The sequence below is a fragment of the Meles meles genome, chromosome 2, assembly GCF_922984935.1.
Source record: "Meles meles chromosome 2, mMelMel3.1 paternal haplotype, whole genome shotgun sequence".
Taxonomy (NCBI): Eukaryota; Metazoa; Chordata; class Mammalia; order Carnivora; family Mustelidae; genus Meles; species Meles meles.
Window position 1 is genome coordinate 102,521,302 of NC_060067.1, and position 23,089 is coordinate 102,544,390.

A 23,089-nucleotide genomic window follows, 5' to 3' on the forward strand; every position below is an offset into this window, starting at 1 on the left:
TCCCAGCCCGCTCTCCTGCGTGCGACAAACACCTTCTAAAGTAGTCTGTTATCTTCTGGCCCTGTGACCCGTGGTTTTCTAAACTCTGCTTTCCTTCCTGACCGTCTTTAAAAATGTCTAAAAGACCTTTCTTTTCAATGTGACTGTGTGAAGGTACGTCTGAGCGCTCCTTCCCCAAACCCCGTCCCTGGAATCTTGCTTGTTGACTGCGGTGGCCTGTGTCTCATTGTTGCCGTCATCGTCTCTGTCCTGACACTTCTGCTGAGCTCCTGTCTGCACAGCCCCTCACAGTGACAGCGTCTGTTCTGATTTTGTGGCACACTGCCTTATGTGTCCCTGAGAATCTTTTCTGTGGTTTGGGTTTTCTGAAAATGCGAAACATGACAACAGGTTTTATCTTTCCTGGACGTTAATTCAAGGCATCAGCCAGTGAGGTCCTGTTTATTACTTTTTCTTTGGTTAAAAGGAAGGCCGCTACTTGTACTGCACAAATAAAAACGGCTGGTATAAGAACCATAAAAAGTAAAGCAAACGAGTCCACATGATGTTGTAGCTACTACGTATTTGGAATGTACAAAAACCTCTTCAATAAAAATTTGTTAAAGACACAATTTTCTGCAGGTACAGGTCCAAGAATGACAGCTGCCTACATCTGAAACATGGTAAGAACGATTCTCTGGTCCTCCTGCTGACGTTAGTTATAAACAGGGGCAACTTGCTTGTGAATCTCCTTGCTCGCGCTGATGCATTCAACACTGCTCCTTTAAAGAGGAAACTCCATCAAAATCCAATTAGTGCTTTAAAAAAATCGGATGGTTTTTATACCGGCTACGTTTTTGCAATATAGTATGTGTTTCTCTCTTCTTTTCTTCCTTCCCCTCTTGCCCCTTTAATCTTTCTTCTTTTCCCTTTCCCCTAACTCTTCTCAGCTGTTCCTTACTGACCAGTGGCAAATCTGCCTGCGGAAGGAAAAACAGGACAAAACCACCAAGGCCTCTTACTCTGCAAGCCCAGGGCTGTGTGTGAGGCGCCCAGACCCATTCCAGCCCAGGACTCAGAAGGGCTTGCTCCAGAGACTTCTTTCCAGTGGAGATGATATGTAGATACTTAAAAGTAATCTATTTCTAGTGAGGAAGAGGGGCTGTATGTACTTTTTCTATTATTTAAAAATATGGCATGGAGACTTGATTAACTATTCTGCAATCAGGTGCTTTTCTTTACTGGTGAGCATTGCTGGATCCCAGTCAAGTATTCATAGGTGATGTTTAGTTGTTGTTGTTTTACTGTAGTGACCATATTTTTGACCAACTGGCCACCAGCCCTGGTGGGAACCTGGCTTTGTAAGTTGACTTAGTTATGCTGAGCTTTGAATTCACATACATTGACATATTTTCCAGTGACAACCTGTTCCCTAAGGAGCTACCTTCAATTCTGCTCCTTCTCCAGCTGCCCACATCCAGGTTCCATTGGGTCTGTCCTCGTGGCCTGTGTTGGTTGAGTCCTTCTCTCATCATGGCCCCAGCCCCCACTTTACTGTCTGTCTGGATTATTGGAATAGCCTTTGCATGATTTTCCCACCTCCAGCTTCTTTTTTGCCAATTGAGCCTCCAGGTTGCTCCCAGAGGAATTTGCTAAAACACAAATCGATTTGCCACCTCCCAACTTGAGAACAGTCAGTGCTTTTTGTTGTCTGGAAAATAAAGTGCAAACCAGCTAGTGTGGCTCTGTCTTCCTGTACCATCTCTTGGCCTCTCCCTTTGGTCTCTCTTCCTCTCCTCCATCCTAGCCATTGAGAGTCCTGGGCTCAGTCCAAACAAGATTATTAGCCGTCCCCCACACACACCGTCGCTGCCGCACATGCTGCCCCTTGCTTGCAAAGCCCGCTTCCTCTGCCGAGAAAGGGAGGGTAGGTCTGCAGTGTTTCTGAGGAGAGACCAGTAGCCTGCAGATCATTGGATTCTTGCTAGAACCAGATGACCCCCACTTAATCTTCTAGAACTTCATTTTGGTGCTGAAATTTCAATGGACTTTCCCAGAGAAGCTTGTAGACATTTTGGTACCAGATAGACAGGAATTTCCAGTCAGCTGTTTGCCTGCGCCGTCTCCTTGAGCTGTTCACTGTCCACTTTCCTCAACTGTGAAATGGGAGTAACACCCACCGCCGACGGTTATTCATGTATCTTATATGCCTGCCTTCTTCCCTCCATCGCTGAGACCTAACCCAGTTGCCCTCCCCTCTGTGAAACGTTCCTGATCTTGAGTCAGATTCCCCAGGTTCTTCAAAATACCATCATTATAGTTTTAGGATATCAAAACTCTTCTAAGCTGAGGGGCAGCCTTTTCTCTGAAAAGAGGATCATCCCTTCATACAGATGACCAAATAAGATACCTGAAAACTGGTATCACAGACGAAGAAAGACAAAGTGCCTCCCCTGTGCACCCCGCCTCTGCCCCAGTCTCAGCAGCTACTCTGGTTGGTTGGTGTCCTTCATGTTATCAGAGTCTCTAGTGTTTCTCTTGCTGCCATTGCTGGGCTGATCCTGCAGCTTTTGAAGTCACTGACCTCCTTTCAGAGAGCCGCACTGCCAGCCATTTGATCAGAACTGCAGGGAGGAGCTCCTGATTTACATTCATAAAAATTTCAGTAAATTAGGAATGATACTGTTTCTGCCATTGCCCTTCCCCTTTGTTCTGGGACTTCAGAAACTTCTGTACATAAGGTGGTTGACTTGTTTCCTCAGTGGTCAGCACTTAGTGAGTACCTAACAGACGCCAGACAGCCCATGCTGAGCGAGGCTCTCGTAGTACTTACATGGCTGAGGGCAGGTACTGCATTAACAGGACATTATGAGCGCAGTCATAAAAATAAAACAGGGACTGACTTGGGGGTCTGCTTTAGGTGGGGTGGTCAGGAAAGGCCCTTCTGAGAAGGTGATAGCTGGTTATCCCTGAAAAATGGAGGGTATTCTGTGTGTGGTTCTGGAATAGAGCAGTGGCAGAGAAACGAAAGAAGTGGGGAGCCGAGCATTGTGCTGTGGAAAGGGCTTAGACTGGGAACGAGGCCACCCAGGCTCTGGGATGCACCTCCCACCCTCCCCAACCATGTGAGGCCTGGGGTAGGTCCTTTAAAGCTGGTAGACCTAGGTTCCTCGCTGGGTCCTTAGGCCTCTGAGCTCCCCCCTATCAGCTTGCCTCCCAGCTGCCAGGTCTGTTTAGCTCTGCCATGGTCTACACTGCCTCCCAGTGTCGTCGAAGTGACTTGGGTCTCTTGTATTTACTGATTTGTAGTCCTCCTTCTCTGAGTGGTTCTGTCAAAGCAGCAGTCTGGTCTGGAAAACGACATGTAGACAGTATGGCTGTTTTTCAGTTCTGTGTAGGTCACCTCTTGCCTCCCCCCTCCTCCCTGGCATGGGCACCTCAGAAGCACTGCCTCTAGTTTGGGGATTGGGTTTCCCACAAACGTGAGCCCCTGGTGCCTTGTTTGCCAGACTACAGCCGAACGAGTGCTGGCTTCCCAGTCAGAACAAGCGAAGCCCAGATCAGATGTTCCATTAGAGCTGATCCTGCCAACAGTGGGGACTGAAATCTCCCAAGACTGGTTTCGGGTCTGGAGGGAAGTTGCTGAGCATTAGCTAAGTCTTCCCCTCCATGAGGCAGAGCTGCTGGAACCTCATGCCCAGGAGGGGAACATCCCGTGACTCCGATACGCAGAGATTTTGTGAGAGCGTTTCTTTCTCTAGCTACACAACGAAACTTAACACTATCTTGGTGTCCTGTTGTATTAGCTCGTTGAGCTCAGGTGGCCACGCATGTCTCACCAAGGCTAGAGAATTCTCATTCTTCTGAACTAGTGCAGGACTAGTCACAGTAAGGAAAACACCCCCACTTAATAAGGAGAGGCTCTCCTCAGTGAACAGAAACATACTCCCCAAAACTTGGATTTCTACTTCTTAAAAGATCCATGTTTCATCTGATGCTTTCATTTTCTGGTGGGAAATATCGCTGCAGGTGCCCCATGCAGCCCGAGTAGAAACTAGCCTGTGAGCAGGTCCTCATATACCCAGCGAGTCCCCGTGTTTCCATATGTTTCTACTTCCAGGCTTTATAAACACACCCACTCTGGTGAAACCCAGTTGAAACAAATGAATTATCAACCTAGTCTCAGCGCTCTTCAACAACTTTTAGGATAATCGGAAATGGGCTCCATGAATGACATTCTTCCAGGTTATAGAGGTTAGACATTCCCAAGCTGTGCAGTCTTTCAAGAAAGCCAGATTCATCCTTAGCTTTTAGGACTAACTTGTCACTTGTCAGAATGCTGGAAGCCCAGGGTCCTGGGGAAGGAGCCTGCACACATTCTCTGTGTCCACCTGGAAGGCCACTATTGTAAACACCATCCCTTCTTCGTTTGTCAAACATCTGTGAGGACCACTTGCAAGGCAGGGACTGCACTAGGCAGTGGGGTTACTTACTAAATGGACTCTCCATGGACTCTTCCTGGAGGAGCTTTTAATTTAAGAAGATAAAGACATAAAAATAGGTAATTATAAAAACATTTTATGCTATAAAGGAGAGGGATGCCTTATGCTAAAATAGAATAAGAAGTACCTAAATCAGAGTGAAATCAAGGAAGCCTTCCTGGAATAAGTAACCCTTGAGCTGTCTGGTCACGAGAGGAATTCTTGGGTTTGACAGAACAGTGATCGAGTTGCCGGGAGTTTCCAGTGTTTCCGTACAAGTTTATTTGGAGAACGTAACATCTCAAGAGTTTGTCGGGAGTCCGAGATCCTCGTCAAATACTGAACCTCCCTTTCTTCCTGACTTAATCGAGATTCCTAAGGAGTTAAAGAAGCAAAGAATTTGCATTTTTGAAAAGCTGGAGAGAACTATCACTCCCAAGTTTACCAACTTAAAAACCTAAATGGCTTATTAACATTTACTTTAACAAAACAAATACAAACATCCCGTCTTAAAATCACATAAACTGAAAAGATATTTTTATGATACCTCAGAATACTTGATTATATTACGTCAGTGAGCTAGCTGAAAAGAAAGAACCAGCTATCTAGAATAGAAACACACAGAGATACACACAGGCACCCGTATGCAAACATACTTGCAAAAACATAGCTTTTTGACTTTGGTGTAATCTCTACCTTGCATAATTGACAAACTGAGAAAACTCTGTTTTTTACTTCTGCCTTATATCCCTGGGGCCAAGAAGTGTGTGGGAGAGGTCATTTCTAGTGCCATAGACAATGCAGCAGTTGGATTTACGTCTTTTAAAAACTCTAACTTTCCATTGGCGGGTGATGTTGGGGAGCCTGGTGAGCTGTTAATGGAGCCCTGGGGACCTGGGGCCACAGGGGCTTACACAGCCTCCCTACAGAGCGCAGCATAGGGTTGGAGGCCCCTTCAGGACTGGCCATGGGGCTGAGGCCTGAAGAAGGTCTTCCAGAACCCGTGCCCTCCTGGAGTCAGGGAGCAGTCTGTGTTTAGTGGTCTCGTTGAGAAAAAGTTTTGATGCTCGCCCTGGTGAGTTTGCCACTTCTGCCTCGTCTTTGCTCTGAGCTCTGTGCCCCAAGAGCAGATGTAGTCATTAGGTATCAGTAAGCCTGCAGGTATTTTTCTGGTTGACCCGTCAGTTAGAAAGCAAAGCCAAGCCCTAACAAAATAAGAAGGTCAGAAACAGAGGAATTTCAGCCTTGTCCAGTCTCAAAGTAAAAATTAATGCTTTGAAAATGGGAAAGTGAAAAAAATGACACCCTGCCTTCCGCTTTTCATCTTTTTGTCACATGCTTGGCACTAAGTCTGTTAAGCACTTAGAATTGTCACTGAACAAGCAGGAGACATGCTAGGGGCTCTGAGGAAGTTCGCCAAAGGCCTGGAGTCGGGGGGGCCATCAGATGGGGAGGACCCCGTAGGGCAGAGCAGCAGTGGCAGGCATGGCTGTGCTGCCTCCATTGGGCGCCAGGTGACACCCTGCTCACATGGGCCCAGTGTGCCCCTGCAGCAGGCCCAGCCTGGCGAGGGGCAGCAGGGGAGAGCAGAGGGGAGCCTCCTGCCTGGTATCTTGCCAGGTGGCTGCTGGTATGACATCTGATGTGGCATCTGTCGTGTCATGGTTGGCAGGCTGCTCTCCTAGAAGACGGAGATCTTGGCAGCCTGGGAGGCTCCCGAATGACGCCTTCTCTGTCTGAGGCAGCGGCCTTCTTTTGACTTCCTTCCATGTATGTTTGTCCACAGATTCCTGCTAAACTTGTCACAAGTTCGTAGAAACCTTGTAGAGGAGTCACAAGGCAATGACACTTGATTACAATGTCTCTTACTAGGAACTCTGTAATAAGAACATGCAGGAAGGAAAATCCAGACGTCTGGCAGGAAGGGCAGTCTTGGGCACACTGTCCTGAAGGGAGAGATGGCCGCATCACGACCCTGTGTGGCTAGACTCTGCTGGGTGGAATGCAGGTTTTCCAATTCTGACCGTTCTCTAGGACACGTTATACTGACTCAGACGATGGAAGCCTTTGATGGCCAGAAGAGACCGTCCATGTTGGAGTAAGGAGAATGGGGAAGCCCACTGCAAGGATGCGGGAGCATCTCGTGGGAGCCAAGACAACAGTGCACATGGCCCAGGGAGAGGACTAGAAGAGGGCCTGTTCTTACATCTGTCCCCCAGAATTGCTTCCTCCTCCCTTCTGTAGATTAACTTCCTCAGTTCGTAGATCCACATGTCCAGGACTCCCAAGCTTTCACATTGTTAGCGTCCAGGTCCCAAAGAGAAGATTCAAATTCCAAGGAAGGGACTCCGCTCAGCCCAGTGTGGGTCACACTTCGGCCTAAACCCATCCATCATCAGCTATAGCCATAGGGGACAGTCACATTGGGGCACATCGCTCTCATCACAGCTGTGCTGGAGTTGGGACAGTCCAGAGGGGAGCTAGGCAGCAACCCCACACGTGTCTGCTACCGCTCACCAGGAAGCAGCTGGCTCGGGTCTGCCAGAGCAGCGGACAGGGTGATCGTCTCTCGCCAGCCCTGCCCAAGCGAAGGCACAGGTGAGAGCTTTTAAAAATCTCTCCTGTGCTGCAGCGTCCTCTCTGTCTCCTTTCCCCTCTTTCATGGTCAGGAGAGCTAGAATTGTGTTTAAGTTGCCTGGGGAAACAAACAGGGAACGGGACCGTAGGCTACCAAGGTTGGTCACGTGCCTTTAACAAATAATAGGAGAGGGAGAGGCTCCTTTAAACCCTCTTGAGACATGTAATATTTAGTATTGTTCACGAAAGAGCATGCAATTGAATTAAGATCAATGCACTTAAGAATAATTTATAGAACAAGAAAATTATTTTGGACAAATTTGGTTTAAAAAGAATGGTTTTCTCAATGAGCCATCTGGAACTGTTGAGGAAATGAGCCCTTCTGGGTAATAGTTTCCCAGAGAACTCTGGGTTTACTACTTTAAGTATGAAAACATGTAATTTGTTTAACTCTTGAGTGCAACCTCGATCTCTTTCAACAGAGTACGTGGAAATTAAGGATTTCTTAATACTTTCTGCCGTTATTTTACAGAGCACATAGTGTATGCTAACAAGGAATGGGCGCTGTTTGCCGCTATGCTAAGTGATAGCAAGTAAGGTGGGATTTTAAGAAATCTGCTCTTCATAATTCACGTGTCTTAGTCGTCAGGGACTCTGCGCTCCCCTAAAGTGATAGGTTCCTCTGGTCTGTCGTGTAGATTCAGGAACAAGGAAAAGAAGCTTATTTGAATGATTTGTGAGTTAAAAATAGATGGGCTCTGAGTTGGGATATGGAGGACCCTCTTGCAAGGAAAGGTAAAGTGTGCTGGGTTTGTGCCTGAATTTTGCGATAGCACCCTGACAACTTGAGGCTTTTTTTTTTTTTTTTTGCTTGCTTTCCTCAACTGTCTTCTTTAGGACTGAGGCTGCCAACTAACTGAGATCCGTATGAGTGAGGGGGACCCTGCTTTACAACATCCGTGAGCTTGGTTCTTTTTGGCAGAAAGAGTGGAAAATGAGAGCATTTCAGTGGGACAGTACTGCTTACCTTTTTGCTTAAGTTTTAATTCATACTAACCTGACACTTTCTAAAATTTTAGGTATGTTCTTTGAGAATATAACAAATTTTTGCTGCCCTTTTGGGATTACTTTTCTCAATTACTGGAGATATTTTATATTTCCTAAGAGACATCTTGCAGAAGTCTTCTACTGGTCTTAATTTTCCACCCAAAGTTCTATAAATAGTATTAATCTTGCTTATTACCTCAGACATGTTGAGGTTGGGAGCCTCAGGAATAGAACAGACATTTCTGGACCATATTCTGTGTCGCGGGTGTTCTGAGAGATGCCCCTGCTTGGGGTCCCTCGTGCTGCTCTTGGGCCAGCCCTGGGCAGGGGAGATGTCAGGCCTGCAGGCTGGTGAGCAAACCCCAGGAACGGGGCCAGGGCCCCGTGGCCGCCATGCAGCAGGGTCGGGCTCCAGCCTGCATTAGTCGGTCTGTGCCCCCTCAGTCTCCACCTGCTGCAGTAACAAACCTTTATTATGTCCTGCAGATGCCGAACACTTGCCCGCTCACCACACACATGACCTCCTTTATGAAGGGGGAGCTTACTGTTTCCATTTTGCAGATAAGGAAGCTGGTAACTTACCTGAGATAACAGGGTAGTACAGCCCAGGGCTGTCCTCGGAGCTCTGCCCAGAGCCCACAGCACACTGGTGCCTCCCCGGGCCCCCCGTGCTGAGACACCTGAGTACATGCACACACGCACAGGTGTTTAACGGGGAAATCTGGGTCTGAAAAGAAAAAAACAAGGACGTGCTGATTCTGTTGCTTCATGTTTAGAAGGCGAAGTTAGCATCTCTGGTAGGGGAAGACGTACAGAGGAATGTGAATTGGATAAAGAAGTTGGAGGTGGGAGGATAAGGTGGGTCTACCTAGTTACTGTCTTCCTCAAGCACTTCAATTTATAGAACTAAAATGAAGTTTTGAGGATCTCTTATTCCACCCTTTATTCGAGAAGATCTCTGTACTGTTTCCAGAAGCAGCAAGGCTCTGGAGGACCTGCCCTGGGAGGCACAGCCCTCCAATGAGATCTGTGTGCCCACAGAGCAGGCGCAACGGAAACCGATCAACCGATCGCCGCAGCTAGAGATCTCCCCCCAGAGAAGTTAGTAATGATTCCGGGCCTGCCTCAGGGTCCTCTCAACACTGCAAAGTCTGCTTTCGCTGACAACTCACTTTGAATAACCTGTGGGCACGGGGGCGTGGCAGCTGCACAGATCCAGCACCCCTGCCTCCGTCTGTAGAACGTGGACCCGAGCACACATCCTCGGGCTGCTCCCCTCCTCCCACCCCTTCCTCCCAGTTCTGGGGATCCGCCCGTGTCCCAGCCTGTGGCTAGCAGACTGACTGGTCTCCCCGGCCGGGACTCTGGCTGACCTCAGCAGCAGAAAGGAGATCCGTGCCAGCCTTCCTCACCACGTAGTATCATTTTTCCCTTATTCCAAAATCCGAGCAGTGTTCACCTACAAGGAGCTGGAGTTGGTTTTTATAGGTTATACTTTACATCTTAGAGGAGATTTAAATTTCAGAGTTAACGTCTTATGCCCTTTGTCCTCGGTAGCATCCTGCTTTCTAGCAGAGCGTAACGTCTTGGGCCGGGCAGTGAGCTCAATGCACACCACCTCTGCAGTGCTGTGGACTGGGGACGAACAGGTGGTTGGAAGGTAGGCAGGGGAGAAGAAAGTGAATGATCATTTAGCTCCAGGATATGGTGCAGAAGCCATTATATTTAGGGTTCAAGAGAGAATGCTGCCACCCAGAGGTTGGGTGACCTTAGGCCAGTTGTTCAACCTCACACAGTGCCCCATTTCCTGATCTGTAAATGGGTAAGAATTCAGGGAGCCATCGTGATGACAGGACACCGTGCACACCGGGTACCTGTCCTGGTGTCTGGCGCATCAGGACTCCGCGGACATTGTTTTCCTTCCTTCTCCCTCACCAGCGTGCACACAAGGCCACCCTTAAGTCATGAGGAGAGCCATGAGGCTGTGACCCCCGTGGGTCCAGGAGGCCTGGGTTCTCTCCAGGCGCCACCTTGGACCGATCATTTAATGACCACGTGCCTCAGTGTCCTCCGCGATGCCAGGGCGGGTCACGCTGGGTCCTGTGGCGGCCTGCTCTAGCCCTGCACACCACACTCCTTCAGAGACACGGCATTGCGCAACAGGAGAGTTCACGTCCTGAAATAACAGGTTTCTGTCAGTTTGCCCCTGGGCCAGGCACCAGGACTTAGGTAGTTGGCGTGAGGCGTGAGGCGTGAGGCGTGCTGCTCTAAGGCAGTTTTTGCAATTAAAATCTGCCTCTGTTCACCTCTTGCAAAACTTCTCTCTGCTACTCTCCCCTTGAATTTCAGGTAATAACTAAAAACATTTTAAAGTTCTTCCTCTTTACTAGTAACATTTGGGAGGGGGGAGAAGGATCTATAATTCTAGCCCATCTTTTCGGGATCCTCAGCATTTCTGAACAAGGAAATGATATCACCTGAGTCACGGGGCTGGGGTCCGGTCTTCCCTGTGGTTCCTACAGGCCAGCTCTGCTGCCCCCAGTTTGGCCCCGACAGCTTGAGCTGACCCTCCTCTCCTCCTCATCCTTACTAAAGGGCTTGTTTCCTTGGCCTCTGCTGCAGGGGGACAGCCTGGGGCAGGGGGCTAGGCTGTGGACCCCAAGGAGCGGGCTGGTGAAGCACTCATCTTCCAACAGCACCTCACGTTGGAGCTTACAGAGAAGGAATCTCCCCTCCTTCCCTGCTTTTGCATCAAGGCCTGGACATTGCTAAAGCCTCGGAGTTAGTGCTGTTTATTGCCCAGAAATCGAGCCACTCGGGCAGTCTTCCTCAGCTGCCCCTTGACCACTGGGGCTCTCCCCATTTGAGTTCCAGGTTCCATTTGGTTGGTGGCCTCTTTTTGTCAAGATTGGAGTTTGGTCCAGGAGAACTTCAGAGCTTTTAGCTGGCCGGTGGGGGTGGGTGGCAGAGGGGGCTGTCGTGTGCCATCTCCAAACCCTCGAGGACTGGCCGGCGCAGGGACTCTGGCCGAGCCCAAGCCTTAACATCTGTACGATGGGCCCTGCTGCGCCGCCTTTGAAGCAGGAGCATAATTGCCGGCTTTGATGGCACCGACTTCACTGGTGGGTTGGGCTGCGCTGGGGCTCGCCTGGCCCGGCCCAGCCACAGCCCCCCACTGAAGCCTTAGATGTGGGAAGTCTTCAGTCTCCGGAGCCTCATGCCTGTGGTTTCTTGAAAAGAATCTTGATTTGACCTGTTTTATATCTATAGAGCAACTCTGTAAGGCCCCCGTGTCTCCCCTTTGGAGGTAAGACTTGGTCTGCCCCAATGGTCCTGCATCTTAAAGAAGCAACCGCATTTGGTCGGTCTTGTTTGACAGCAAAGACAAATTCTTGGCCTATTTATTTGAGTACTAGTTATGTTATTAGGAGGATCAGTAAGAGGACACTGAAATAATGAAATAACAGTGGGAAGTTAGGAGGCTGTAGAAAGCAACGGCTTTATTAGATGTTGAGATTTTTCCCAGGGAAGCGCCTGGCCACTCTGGACAGCCCAATTTGTCTTAGTAATCACGTGAGTGTGCTCAGCTCCAAAAAGGGAGAGGACAAGGCCCTGCGGGTTGGGTGGGCAGGGGAAGGCCAGGACGGCGTGGGGGCTGGAAGTGTGTGGTATTGCCCCAGACGGTGCGGCCTCCTTGAGCAGGAGCGGGAGGTGGGCATGGTCCTCAGCTGTGCTGGGGTGGGGCTGGATCCTGGCAGAGGGACATCCCGACTCCTTCAGCACGCAGTCCGTTCTGATCACCCCATTTGGCCCCAGCTGCTGGTGGCTCCTAGCCCAGGCCTGTAAGGCCGTTCCTCATCTGGAACAGCAGCGTGAGCCAAACCTTTGAAAATCTGTGCTGCAAAAGCACATGTGAATAGGGGTCTGTGGGCTGCCTTCCCCATGGGTCCAGGCTTTTCTCCTTTATCCTTGGAAAGGTAGGGTCCTTCTTGGCTCTTTGCTTCTCCTGTGTGCAGGCTCTGTATGCTGCTGAAATTTCAGACCCCACAGGGCTGTAGCAGGTGCTGGCCTGCTAAACAGGGAAAGGCTAGTTCGACAGGAGAATGGGAACTGGAATGGGCATTGCAGGCCTCCACAGTCGCCAACATTCTGTGGCTGATTTGCTCCCGTTTTGTGTTTTTCAGTAGCAGCCTACATACATAGATCATTTCTTCACAGCTTCCATCCGTACTCTTGAGGGACAGTGTTGATAGTAGTTGCATTAATGATAAGAGCAGCTCGCTGGAGTGCCGATGGCCCTAACAGTGCTCAGCCCACCAGGGGTTCTGTGCATTCCATGTCCCTGTGCACACGGGCTCACGCATGTGGAACCAAAGCAAAGTCTCCATTAAGTAAGACTTACCCTCTAACGTAGTCCGAGGACTTAGGGCTACCATAGGGCTAGCCATTTTAGCCATCACCCAGTCGACAAAGTGGACTAACTCTTAAGAGCAGAGATCTTAAGACACGTACTGTATACCACAGAGGCCAAAGGCCTGTGCACATGCACACTAATAGCATCTCATTTGTTCCTTCTTGAGGTGGAAAACGAAGCTCATTCCCAACGTGCAAAGCCAAGGCAGCGACCCCGGGACCTCTGCTGGAGATGGAAGCTTGTTGAAAACCCAGACTGTCTCCAGGGCTTGTCCAGTCGACCCCAGTGGAGAATTGACACCACCTTCACGCTGAGGTCAATGCTAGAGACGCTGTTCCATAAAGACAATCACTGCCAAACCCCCTTTCATCTTCTGCAAGAGCCAAGTTCCAAAATAAAGCATAAAAGGTTTCCTAAACAAGAAGTACAGAGCCCCCGAGAATGCTAGCAGGCCAAGCAGCTGCCCTCCCTCCTCTCCGCGTGCACTTCCCAGAGCGTCTTACGTCCATACCTGTAACCTTTTGGCAAGGACAGTAACTTGGCTACATCGGCCTGCCAGGAGCGACGGGAGCCGGCAGCCAGCCCGCCATCACCAGTGTCCCGGGGGGACTTTGTGGAAGAGTTCCCTCTTTGTTTCCATCTTCATTTCCCCCCATCCTCCTTTCTCCTAAAGCTTTTATTTAACAGTGCAAAAGGATTGATCTTGTGTTTGCTTTTTTTTTTAACTTGAATTTTTTTTTTAAATTTTCACTTTTTAGTTTAAACTTTCTTGTTGTATATTTTGCTAGCTATGAGCTTTCGAGTAAAATTCCAAGATCTGGAAAAGTCTGAAATAAAAAACGAAAAGAAGCCGCCCTTTTCTGAGCGGTATCTTGTCAGACAAGTGGCTTCTCTGTGAATTACTTGTGACAGTGGCCTCTCCGTCCTTGTAAGGTGTTTGATAGAGCTAAGTACACAGAACAGCCAAACCCACCCTGTCAGTAGCAGTCGGCAGTCCTAGTTCATTTTCTTTTTCTTCTGATCGCCTTTGTTTAGTGGTAAACCTTAACCGATACTTTCAGCAGGCCGGTTTGCAGTGAATTTTCATTTCTGTCCTTTTCACCCCCTTGTTGTAAAAAGCCCAGCACTTGAATTGTTATTACTTTAAATGTTCTGTATTTGTATCTGTTTTTATTAGCCAATTAGTGGGATTTTATGCCAGTTGTTAAAATGAGCATTGATGTACCCATTTTTTTTTTTAAATAACAAGGCACAGCCTTTGCCCCAAACTGCCATCTAACGTTTGTCATTCCAGTTTGAGTTAACGTGCTGAGCATTTTTTAAAAGAAGCTTTGTAATAAAACATTTTAAAACAACATGTCCTTTCCTTAAAGAGTGAAGTTCCTTGACACTCCAGAGCTGGTGGTGACAAACCGAATCCACGGGCCAGACCCAAGCTGGCTCTTCCACACCCGAGGGGGGCCGCCACGCAGCCTTCTCCCAGGGCAGGCCGGCCCCTGCTGTGGGAGGGCACCTTCCCCTTTCTCCAGGACATGCAGTCCTCACAGGTATAGACATAGAAGGGGGCCAGTGGAAAGAAGACGGTCACCAGGATGCAGATAGGATGTTTTTCCCTGAACACCAAAGACCAGCCTCATGGGCTCCAGCCGTCAGCGAGTGCGCAGGTCATTTTCCATCATCAGAGCTCATCTGTTCTCAAAACAGGACTCCCCAAAGCAAGGGGTCCTGTGCTGAAGGTAGGTTTTACCTCCCACTGCTCTCCCAAAAGTCAGTATTATCCCAGTTTGCAGTTTCTATTCCATAATTTTCTCTTAAGCTTTTATTAGGCTGGCACATGAATCAGTAGCTGATTTAGCAAAAACTATATTTAAAGTTTAAAACCAGTATCTTGCGGGTTGCCATATCTTGAACTAGTTTGAGAACCACCGATACCCCGGTCTAACTTTCATCTCTTGCTGAAAGCGTCGTCGGTTTCCCTTTCCCAGGCTCGGTACAGCTGGGGAACAGGTGGCAACCACACTTGTACTAACACTCCACGGACTGGACTTGAAGACTGCCATTAACTCACCCCTCCAATTTCTCTTCTCCAGGCTAAGTGATCCCAACTCCTTGAACCTTTCATCATCAGTCCTTTAATCATTTTCATTACTATCCTCTGGAACCTCTCCAATTCCTCATCATTTAGTCCCGAACTTGAACCAGGGGAAACTCCATTACGCTCAGGAGACCTACTTGTTAGAGAGGTTTCATATTCATTTGAAAATCATCTGACTCTTCTTAATAACACGAACCAGTCTCATGCTGCCATTCAAGCTCCTTCTGGGAGTTAACTAGAAAATCTAAACAAAATGGTGTAGGAGGTGATGCTTAAGGGTTACTTTAGAGGAGGGGGTGAGTAGAAAAAACTTAGACCAATACAGTGATTGGCTCCCCTTGGATCTTAGAAGGAAACTGATTAGTAATAGTCTCTTAAAAAAAAAAAAAAATTGTTCAAGTAAGAGCAAGGACGCGAAGCTGAAAATGGAACACCACCAAAGCCCCTTCAGTCATCTCTCCTTCAGTAGTTCGTCTACATTTTTATGACCTAAAACAGTAAACAGGTGCGCCTGGGTGGCTCAGTGGGTTAAGCCCCTGCCTTCAGCTCAGGTCATGATCCCAGGGTCCTGGGATGGAGCCCCATATCGGGCTCTCTGCTCAGCAGGGAGCCTGTGCCCCCCCCACCCCGCCTCTCTCTCTGCCTGCTTATGATCTCTGTCAAATAAATAAAATCTTAAAAACAAACAAAAACAGTAAACAATGCTGAAGAAATGGATTGTTTGGGGTTTTGAGTCATTCCTTCCACCAACTTGGTTCCCTTCTAGTTTTCTACATTCCTTCTAGAATAACCTTTTCTCCCAGATATCTTTGATGTCAGAGCTCGGTGCTCATTCCTGGCCCGCTCTGCCAAAACCCTGCTTTCTGCAGGCAGCAGGGCGGGCAAGGAGAGCTGGGAGTCTCCGAGGGGTACAGCCCCAAGGGAAGGCATCCTGGGGGCAGCTGTGGGCAGAGGGACGCACCACCGGCTCTGCCTCATTTGATCTGGGAGTGATCTGGCTCCGTTCCCTGCAAGCTCAGAGATGAACTTTGTGCCAAGAGGAGGAGGATGGGTCAGCCTCTCTGGAAACGCTGCCTTCCTCTGAGGTCACAGCTGGCACGCTGGTCCTTACGAAGGGGTGTTTTCCTCCTGGTTTTAGTGTATGCAGTTGCTAAGGTTGCTGGCAACTACCTGGTGAGCTGTTTGAAGGGGCCTTTGAACTGTTTCATGACTACAGATGTCCCAAGTACAATAATTTTTTCCTCCAGAGTTTGGTCTCAGGCTGCGACAACATGGAAACCTCTAATCAAGGGCCTGTGAGCAATAACAAGATGCCTGTGTGGCTTTCCTTTTAAAGGAGAAAAATCTGGAGGGAGTAATGCATGGTTCTGACAGAAAAGAGAAACTTAAATGTTCCACATGACATAGCAGTTGTTCTACAAATTACATTTACCACTTCTGCCACAGGATATTATCTTCCATACATAAAAACCTGGGGAATGTCAAGAGCTGCCCTGTGAAACTTGATTTCGGAGTTCTTCTAAAGGGTTAATATCTAAACTATATAAAGAACTCCTACAACTCCATGGAGGTGGGGGACCACTCTGATTAAACAAACAGGCAGAGTATCTGAACAGGCATTTTCCAAAGAAGACAAACCAATGGCCAACAGGTCCATGACAAGATGCTCTGTATCATTAGTCATCAGGGAAATGCAAATCAAACCACAAAGATACCACCTCACACCTGTTGGAATGGCTGGTAACAAAAAGACAAGAAATCACATGTGGGAAGGATGTGGTGCCCTCATGCACTGTAGATGGGAATGTAAACGGGGGCGGACACTGTGGAAAACCGTGTAGAAGTTCCTCAAAAAATTAAAAGAACTACCATATTGGATCCAGCAGTTCCATTTCTGGGTACTTACCCAAAGACAACAAAAACACTAATTCAAAAAAATACATGCACCCCCATATTCATTGCAGCACTCTTTACAGTCACCAAGATATGAAAGCAACCAGAATATCCACTGATGGAGAAATGCATAAAGAAAATAGGGTATAATATGCACAATGGAATTTCCAACAACATGGGTAGAACCTGTGAGGCCATTACGCTACCTGAAGTAAGTCCACCAGAGACAAATACTGCATGATCTCACTTAGATGTGGAATCTCAAAGAAAACCAAGAGCTTACAGATACAGAGAACAGATCGGGGGTTGCTTGAGGATGGGGAGGCGGGTAGATGGGGTGGTGGCAATAATGGGTGAAGAGGTACAAACTTCCAGTAATAACATACGGCTGGGATGGGGAGGACAGGGAGCCTGGGCGGCTCAGTCAGTGAAGCGTCTGCCTTGGGCTCGGGTCATGATCCCGGGGTCCTGAGATCGAGTGCCGCATCGGGCTCCCTGCTCAGTGGGGAGTCTGCTTCTCTCGCTCCCTCCACCCGCTATTTATTAGCAGTCACCGCTAATAAATAAAGTCTTTAAGTAAGTTCTGGGGATGCAATGTGCAGCACGGTGACTGCAGTTAATAATACTGCAGTGCATATTTGAAAGTTGCTAAGAGAATCTTGAAAGTTCCCATAAAAGAGAACTTCTGCAACTATGGGGATGGTGATGTGAACTAGGCTTATGGTGATCACTTCACAATATCTACAAATATCAAATCACTATATTATACACACACCAATAATCTGTTATATATTATACTTCAAAAAACCCCAGCTAAGTTCTAGGTATATATACATACACAAAAATCTAAGCTGTTTTTTAGTAGAAACTGAATAGTTTGACTACAGCTGAGCATCTTTTTTTTTTTTTTTTTTTTAATTTTATTTGACAGAGACACAGCAAGAGAGGGAACACAAACAGGGGGAGTGTGAGAGGGAAAAGCAGGCTTCCTGTGAGCAGGGAGCCGAACACGGGACTCGATCCCAGGACCCTAGGATCATGACCCAAGCCAAAGGCAGACACTTAATGACTGAGCCACCCAGGCGCCCCATACACATGAGCATCTTTTTTTTTTTTTTTAAAGATTTTATTTATTTATTTGACAGAGAGAGATCACAAGTAGATAGAGAGGCAGGCAGAGAGAGAGAGAGGGAAGCAGGCTCCCTGCTAAGCAGAGAGCCTGATGCGGGACTCGATCCCAGGACCCTGAGATCATGACCTGAGCCGAAGGCAGCAGCTTAACCCACTGAGTCACCCAGGTGCCCCACACATGAGCATCTTAACTGGAATAGAAAGATGTGATTCTAAATGTATTGTGGGCAAAAGAAGATCCTTGGCAGGCGGGCCATGGCTTATCAGGTACCGTTCTGGAAGCAGCTGTTCCAAACTTGAACAGTGCTCTACTGGGAAGACCTGCATGACCTCGCTCTGCAACCAGGAGTCGTTGGAATGGAGAGCAGACCGGGGGGGGGGGGGGGCATGCAAGAGCTACTACTTGGAATAAACATTGCTGGCACGAATCAACCTAAGTGAGCACTTTCTATGTGCTAGGTAATACAGAATTAATAACTTTCAGTCAGAGTCGAAGAACTCAAGTGAAAACTTGCTGTTGACTTACACTTGAAGGAATAATGCGAATGGTGGGTGTCGTCAGCAGACCCATGGGCGGCAGTAATGACCGGGTATGAAAATGCAATGATTGATGTGCCCATTGAAATAGTCTTCCCGAGCACCTGCCGATGGGCAAGACCCTAGAGAAAAGGTTTTCCACTAAGATTGTTCAGCATCTGCGAGTGTTCTCCTGTTCTCACGTACAAGCATCCTCTCTCTGACTGGTAATCTGGACTTTAAAAAACTTTAATAAAAGACTTTTAAAAAGTTCTTTTTTGCCTCTTTCGTTTGTTCTCAGATGGGAACACGCACGGATCTGTGTGATCATTTATCTCAATGTCTGGGTCTCTCCTCGTAACTTTCTCCAAGGAGTTAACGAAGGGAAATGGAGGACATGGTGACCGTCAGGGGCTCCCTTAGGCAAAACACGGAGGTAGCAGCTCAGAGGTTGCCCTGAGAAGCGGTGTTTTAACCGGGAAAGTTCCTGTTGACAACTGCCAAGTGTTCCAGGAGCTGGAGGAGGTCAGCTGGGACTGCACCCAAGGCAAGGAAACAGGGTCTTCCACTAGGACAGAGGGGACCCAGTGGGGAAAGCCTGGGCTTGGAGTCCCACAGAGGGGAACAGCATCCCCTCCCAGCGCTTCTGGGTGCTGTGCACTTGACCCCTGCAAACACGCTTCCTCCTGGGCTGAACAGCGAGGTCACAGACCCCCACGGGCTACAGGGAGCGGGAAATGAGAGCGCCACCTGGCCTGCACACAGGAAATGACTCACACATGCATTTCCCTTTGAATGGGCTTAGACTTTATTAAACATGTTTTGTACGGTATGAAGCATGTTGTTCTCGGATCACCTGTAGCCATAGAGCATATGAGCGTTATGTCTTCTGCCCACGGAAGCAGTTGGTAACCAGGACTAACCAATTTGTTTTGGACCAAAGGTCAACAAAATACCTCTACCCAAAGGGCAGAATCTGGATCGTCCTGGGTCATCTGCTCTGATGTGTTCATTCAACATCTCTCTTAATCTATCATAGCTGGAGATGTTCCGGGTTATACTGAGTTCCTGCTCCCCATTAAGTGTGCGGAGGAAGTCGGTAGGGAATGTATTATTCGCCAGATGGAATGAGAATACTGCATCCAAGTAGCAGAATGACTCTCACAACTGTTTTTCCTTTGTGGTCACAGCGGAATTCGTAGATGAGTCACTTTTCTTTTCTCCGTCTTCAGCTTGTCTCCGTATTTGAACTCATGGAATCATTGAATTATGTTCTATACTATAATGATATTTTCTACCATAGAAGGCATGAAGCAACCAAAGTAAAATGGAGTCCTACAAATTGGGCTGTTTGTTGTTAGTTTTTTTTTTTTCCCCCAGGTTTTATTTGAGAGAGCGAGAGTGAGAGCGTGCGTGCACATGAGCCAGTGGAAGGGCAGAGGGAGAAACAGGCTCCCCGTTGAGCACGGAGCCCGGCATGGGGCTTGACCCCAGGACCCTGGGATCATGACCTGAGCCAAAGGCAGACACTTCACTGACTGAGCCACCCAGGTGCTCCCAGGTCTTTTTTTAAAGACTTTATTTTTAATCTCTACACCCAAGGTGGGGCTCAAACAACCCAGAGACCAAGATTGATACACTCCACCACTGAGCCAGCCAAGCATCCCTTTTGTCACAGGTCTTTCCAGTCAGCTCAATCGGAGAAGGGGTAACTGAGTTTTAAAATCGAGCTTGCCCTCCATGTCCTGCTCTGGAGAGGCCCCTCGGTGCTCACCGAAGGGCATACAAAAGCCTCGAAGTGCCTGAACAGCCCCATCACTTTCGCACACACCAGCGTCGTGGCCGAGGCCTGCGGTAGACTCCCAGTTCTAAGACTCCAATGAGCTGGGACTCTACTCTCCTTGGTGCCTAGTCCAAGGGGACCAAACCCTTCAGGCAGCCCTTGCAGAAGTGGGCCTGTTTCCGGGAGCTTTCCACCTGAATTCCACCCTCAATATCATAGCCACTCCAACTGTATTGAGACTTTAGGATGGCAGTCTCTATTCCCTCCTTCAGGCTTTCCACCCTAACCCACCGTCTGTCCGGCAGGCTCAGGGAGTTCAAAGGGTAAATCAGAGACCCCGGAACGCAGAGGCCCAAGGAGGCTGTGGTTCATTTTGGAGGGGGTCGGGGGCCTGCAGACTGGAAGGCTCTGGAGGGAGGTGTGCTGTCCCTTACTGGCCTCCCGGCATTTGGGATTAGCCGTGAATTTAGTAAAAGGGCACTATAAACTCGTTCTCCCTCCCAGCAAAAGTCAACCCCTAACACGCCCAAGACTTAACAAAGACAACAGAGAAAATAAAAATACAAGCATGAAGAGACCTACCACGGGCCTAGGACTCGAGAGCCGGGTGCCAGCACCTGGACGAATCCGCCCTGAGACAGGGTGCTGAAAGGGAGCAGGTGTCCCCAGAGCCCGTGCACATGCCGTTAGCTCTCGGCCTGGGCCGCGAGTGTGGATAGGGTCAGCTGGTGCCAGCCGCATGGACGGACTTCACAGGGAGGGACGGCCCTCTGCCGTTTCCCTTCCCTGAGCCGCACATCCCCACCTGATGCCAGTTAAGGGACAGAGTCTCACCTGTTACCACGGTGGAGGGCAGACGGCCTGTTTCCCCACGGGGGAAACCGGGGTAGGAGGAGCAGGGGAAGTGGGGAGCAAGTGGGTACTGGGCAGCACTGGGCAGTGGCTTCCTGCTCGGTCTGCCTGGCCCACCACAGCTCCATGTGGAGGAGGGCACGCTAGCTTATACCTTCGCCCTTCTCTAGAGCTTTAACAAGGAGGCCGGAAGGTTCTGGAAAGTATATGCCAAGACCCCCACACAGCTCCGGAAGGAGGTACTGGGGGCTCAGTCCTTCAAACTGCCCCAAGCAGATACACATGGACTTCCTCCCCCCACTCCTGGTTTTGGAGACTTCTGGGTTTCCTGGCTTCTAAACCTGGGATTTCAGAGTCCAGTGGCTGCTTACAAGGAAGTAGCAGGAAGCACTTCCCATTCTGGGCTTTCCTTCCTAATTAATACCCACCTGCCCAAGAACAGCCGACATTTTCTGGTGGAACATTCCGGTAAGTGCATATACAGAAGTGAGGCTGAGGTGTCACGCTGAGACACCCAGAGAGCAAATGCCCACCACACTCCGGTGACAGAAGCACCGTGGAGCTGAGCCCCAGAACCCAAGTCTGCTTAACCCCCAAACCCAGGGTAATCATCATTTATACGGATTCGTTCTGCAACCGTTGTGGGCGGTGAGACCCACGCCTGCCTCGTTCTCTGGCCTGCAAAGGGGCTCTGCCTGGACAAACCACATTAGGATAAAATGGAGTTGAAGTTTCCTCCTGTTCGTGCACCACTATTTCTCTACCACATCTCTCCTGGGCACTTGTTTTCTTCCTGGGGTCTTCAGTCAGTAGCAGTCTGTCGCTTATTTGTAAGCAGCAGCAGCCGCCTCCCCCACGTCCGCTGGACGCCTCCCCATGCGCTCCCACTGCCCTCACAGCGGGGACCAGCACCTCTCTGGGGCCTGAAAAGACCCCCCCGGGGCGGCTGAGGGCGGAGGATGGGGCTCCGGCCCTCATCTTTTTACCCAGATGGCCCAACAGCTTAACCGCCAAGGCTCTTTCATGAGACTGGGGCCTGTTCTCAATCTTTAGCCCGCTCCCCCAAGGTGTAAAGGGTTTGGGACTCTGCAAGCAACAGGTTTTCGGGAACATTCCCTTCCAGATCGGTCAGGGATGTGGGGCACAAGGAGCCTAACTGGCTGGCGGGGTGTTCACCATTTGTAATCCATCAACCCATTTGGTCTTCAACAACCTCCCAAGATGGGTTCTGTCACTTTGTCCATCCTACCAGAGACACCCAGGCGACAAACAGCTCCCCTCACCACCAGGTTACACAGGGAAAGCAGGGTGGAGCACAGCACTAGAACCCAAGTCTGTTGAACCCCAAAGCCCATGCCGCTCATCATTGATGCTGATTAATCCTGCAACAAATACGGCTGGTGATTCTAAATAAAATGCCAAATAGAATTAGTATGTGTGATGGGACTTTTCTTTCTGGAACTGAAATTTGTTCTGTCACTGACCAATTTTTTTTTTCATACATACATACATACACACATACGTACATATATAGAGCGAGCACACACAAGCATGGGGAGGGACAAAGGGAGAGGGAGAAGTAGATTCCCTGCTGAGCCGGGAGCCCCATGTGGGGCCCGATTCCGTGATTCCAGGATCATGGCCTCAGGCAGATGCCCAACAACTGAGCACTCAGGCGTCCCCCATCGACCAATTTTAAAAAACAGAATTTACACAACCAAATGTGCTGAGAATGTAGCAATGTTTCCATTGTTCAAAGAAAAATGTTTTCCATTGTTCTGCTTTTCAGATTACTATTTATGTAGCATCAATGCCTATTTCCAAGAAGAAAATGAGCCCCACAAAATTACAGTCACACCTTTTACTTTTAGATAGACTTAATTGGTTCCCTAGGTTGAAATGTTATGGGGGCTAAAATCGAGGTGAGACGAGACAAAAGGCTGTTCACAAACGTGTGGGAAGTGTAGCTCGCAAACCAAGAGAGGAAGCACGCTCCGCACACGGAGTCTGAGCCAGGGCTCAGGCAGCAGCGTGATGCTGTCCCGCGGTGAGCGGCAGGGCCTCCTCCAGTGAGCTTCCCGAAGCTGACGTGGGACACAGCCAGAGAACTCACCGTACCCTGGCACCCAAGGGGCCCTCATTTTGTACCACCGGGATAAAGTAACAGAAGTTTCTCAGCTCCCAGATCCGGTCCCATCTTACCCCCCACCTCGCCATCCAACAGTCTCAGACGGGATATACACCTTAGGACGGTGTCAAGAGAAGTGAGCCAACCACCCTCCCCTCCATGAACAGTGAATCTTACAGACATTAAAGGGCCA

The 23,089-nt window shown here is 49.0% G+C and overlaps 1 protein-coding gene across 4 annotated transcripts in view; it reads left to right on the forward strand.

The window, feature by feature from the left end:
• LEF1 (lymphoid enhancer binding factor 1) overlaps positions 1 to 13,825 on the forward strand; it is a 117,091-nt gene extending 103,266 nt beyond the window's left edge. For 2 of the 4 annotated variants that reach the window (XM_045997886.1, XM_045997888.1), the window contains 2 exons: positions 622 to 662; positions 12,665 to 13,825. In XM_045997886.1, the coding sequence (XP_045853842.1) occupies positions 622 to 656 (35 nt within the window). In that variant the 3' untranslated portion in view covers positions 657 to 662; positions 12,665 to 13,825. The remainder of the gene's footprint in view (positions 1 to 621; positions 663 to 12,664) is intronic. The other 2 variants (XM_045997885.1, XM_045997887.1) reach the window with 1 other exon arrangement.
• Positions 13,826 to 23,089: the final 9,264 nt, after the last annotated feature.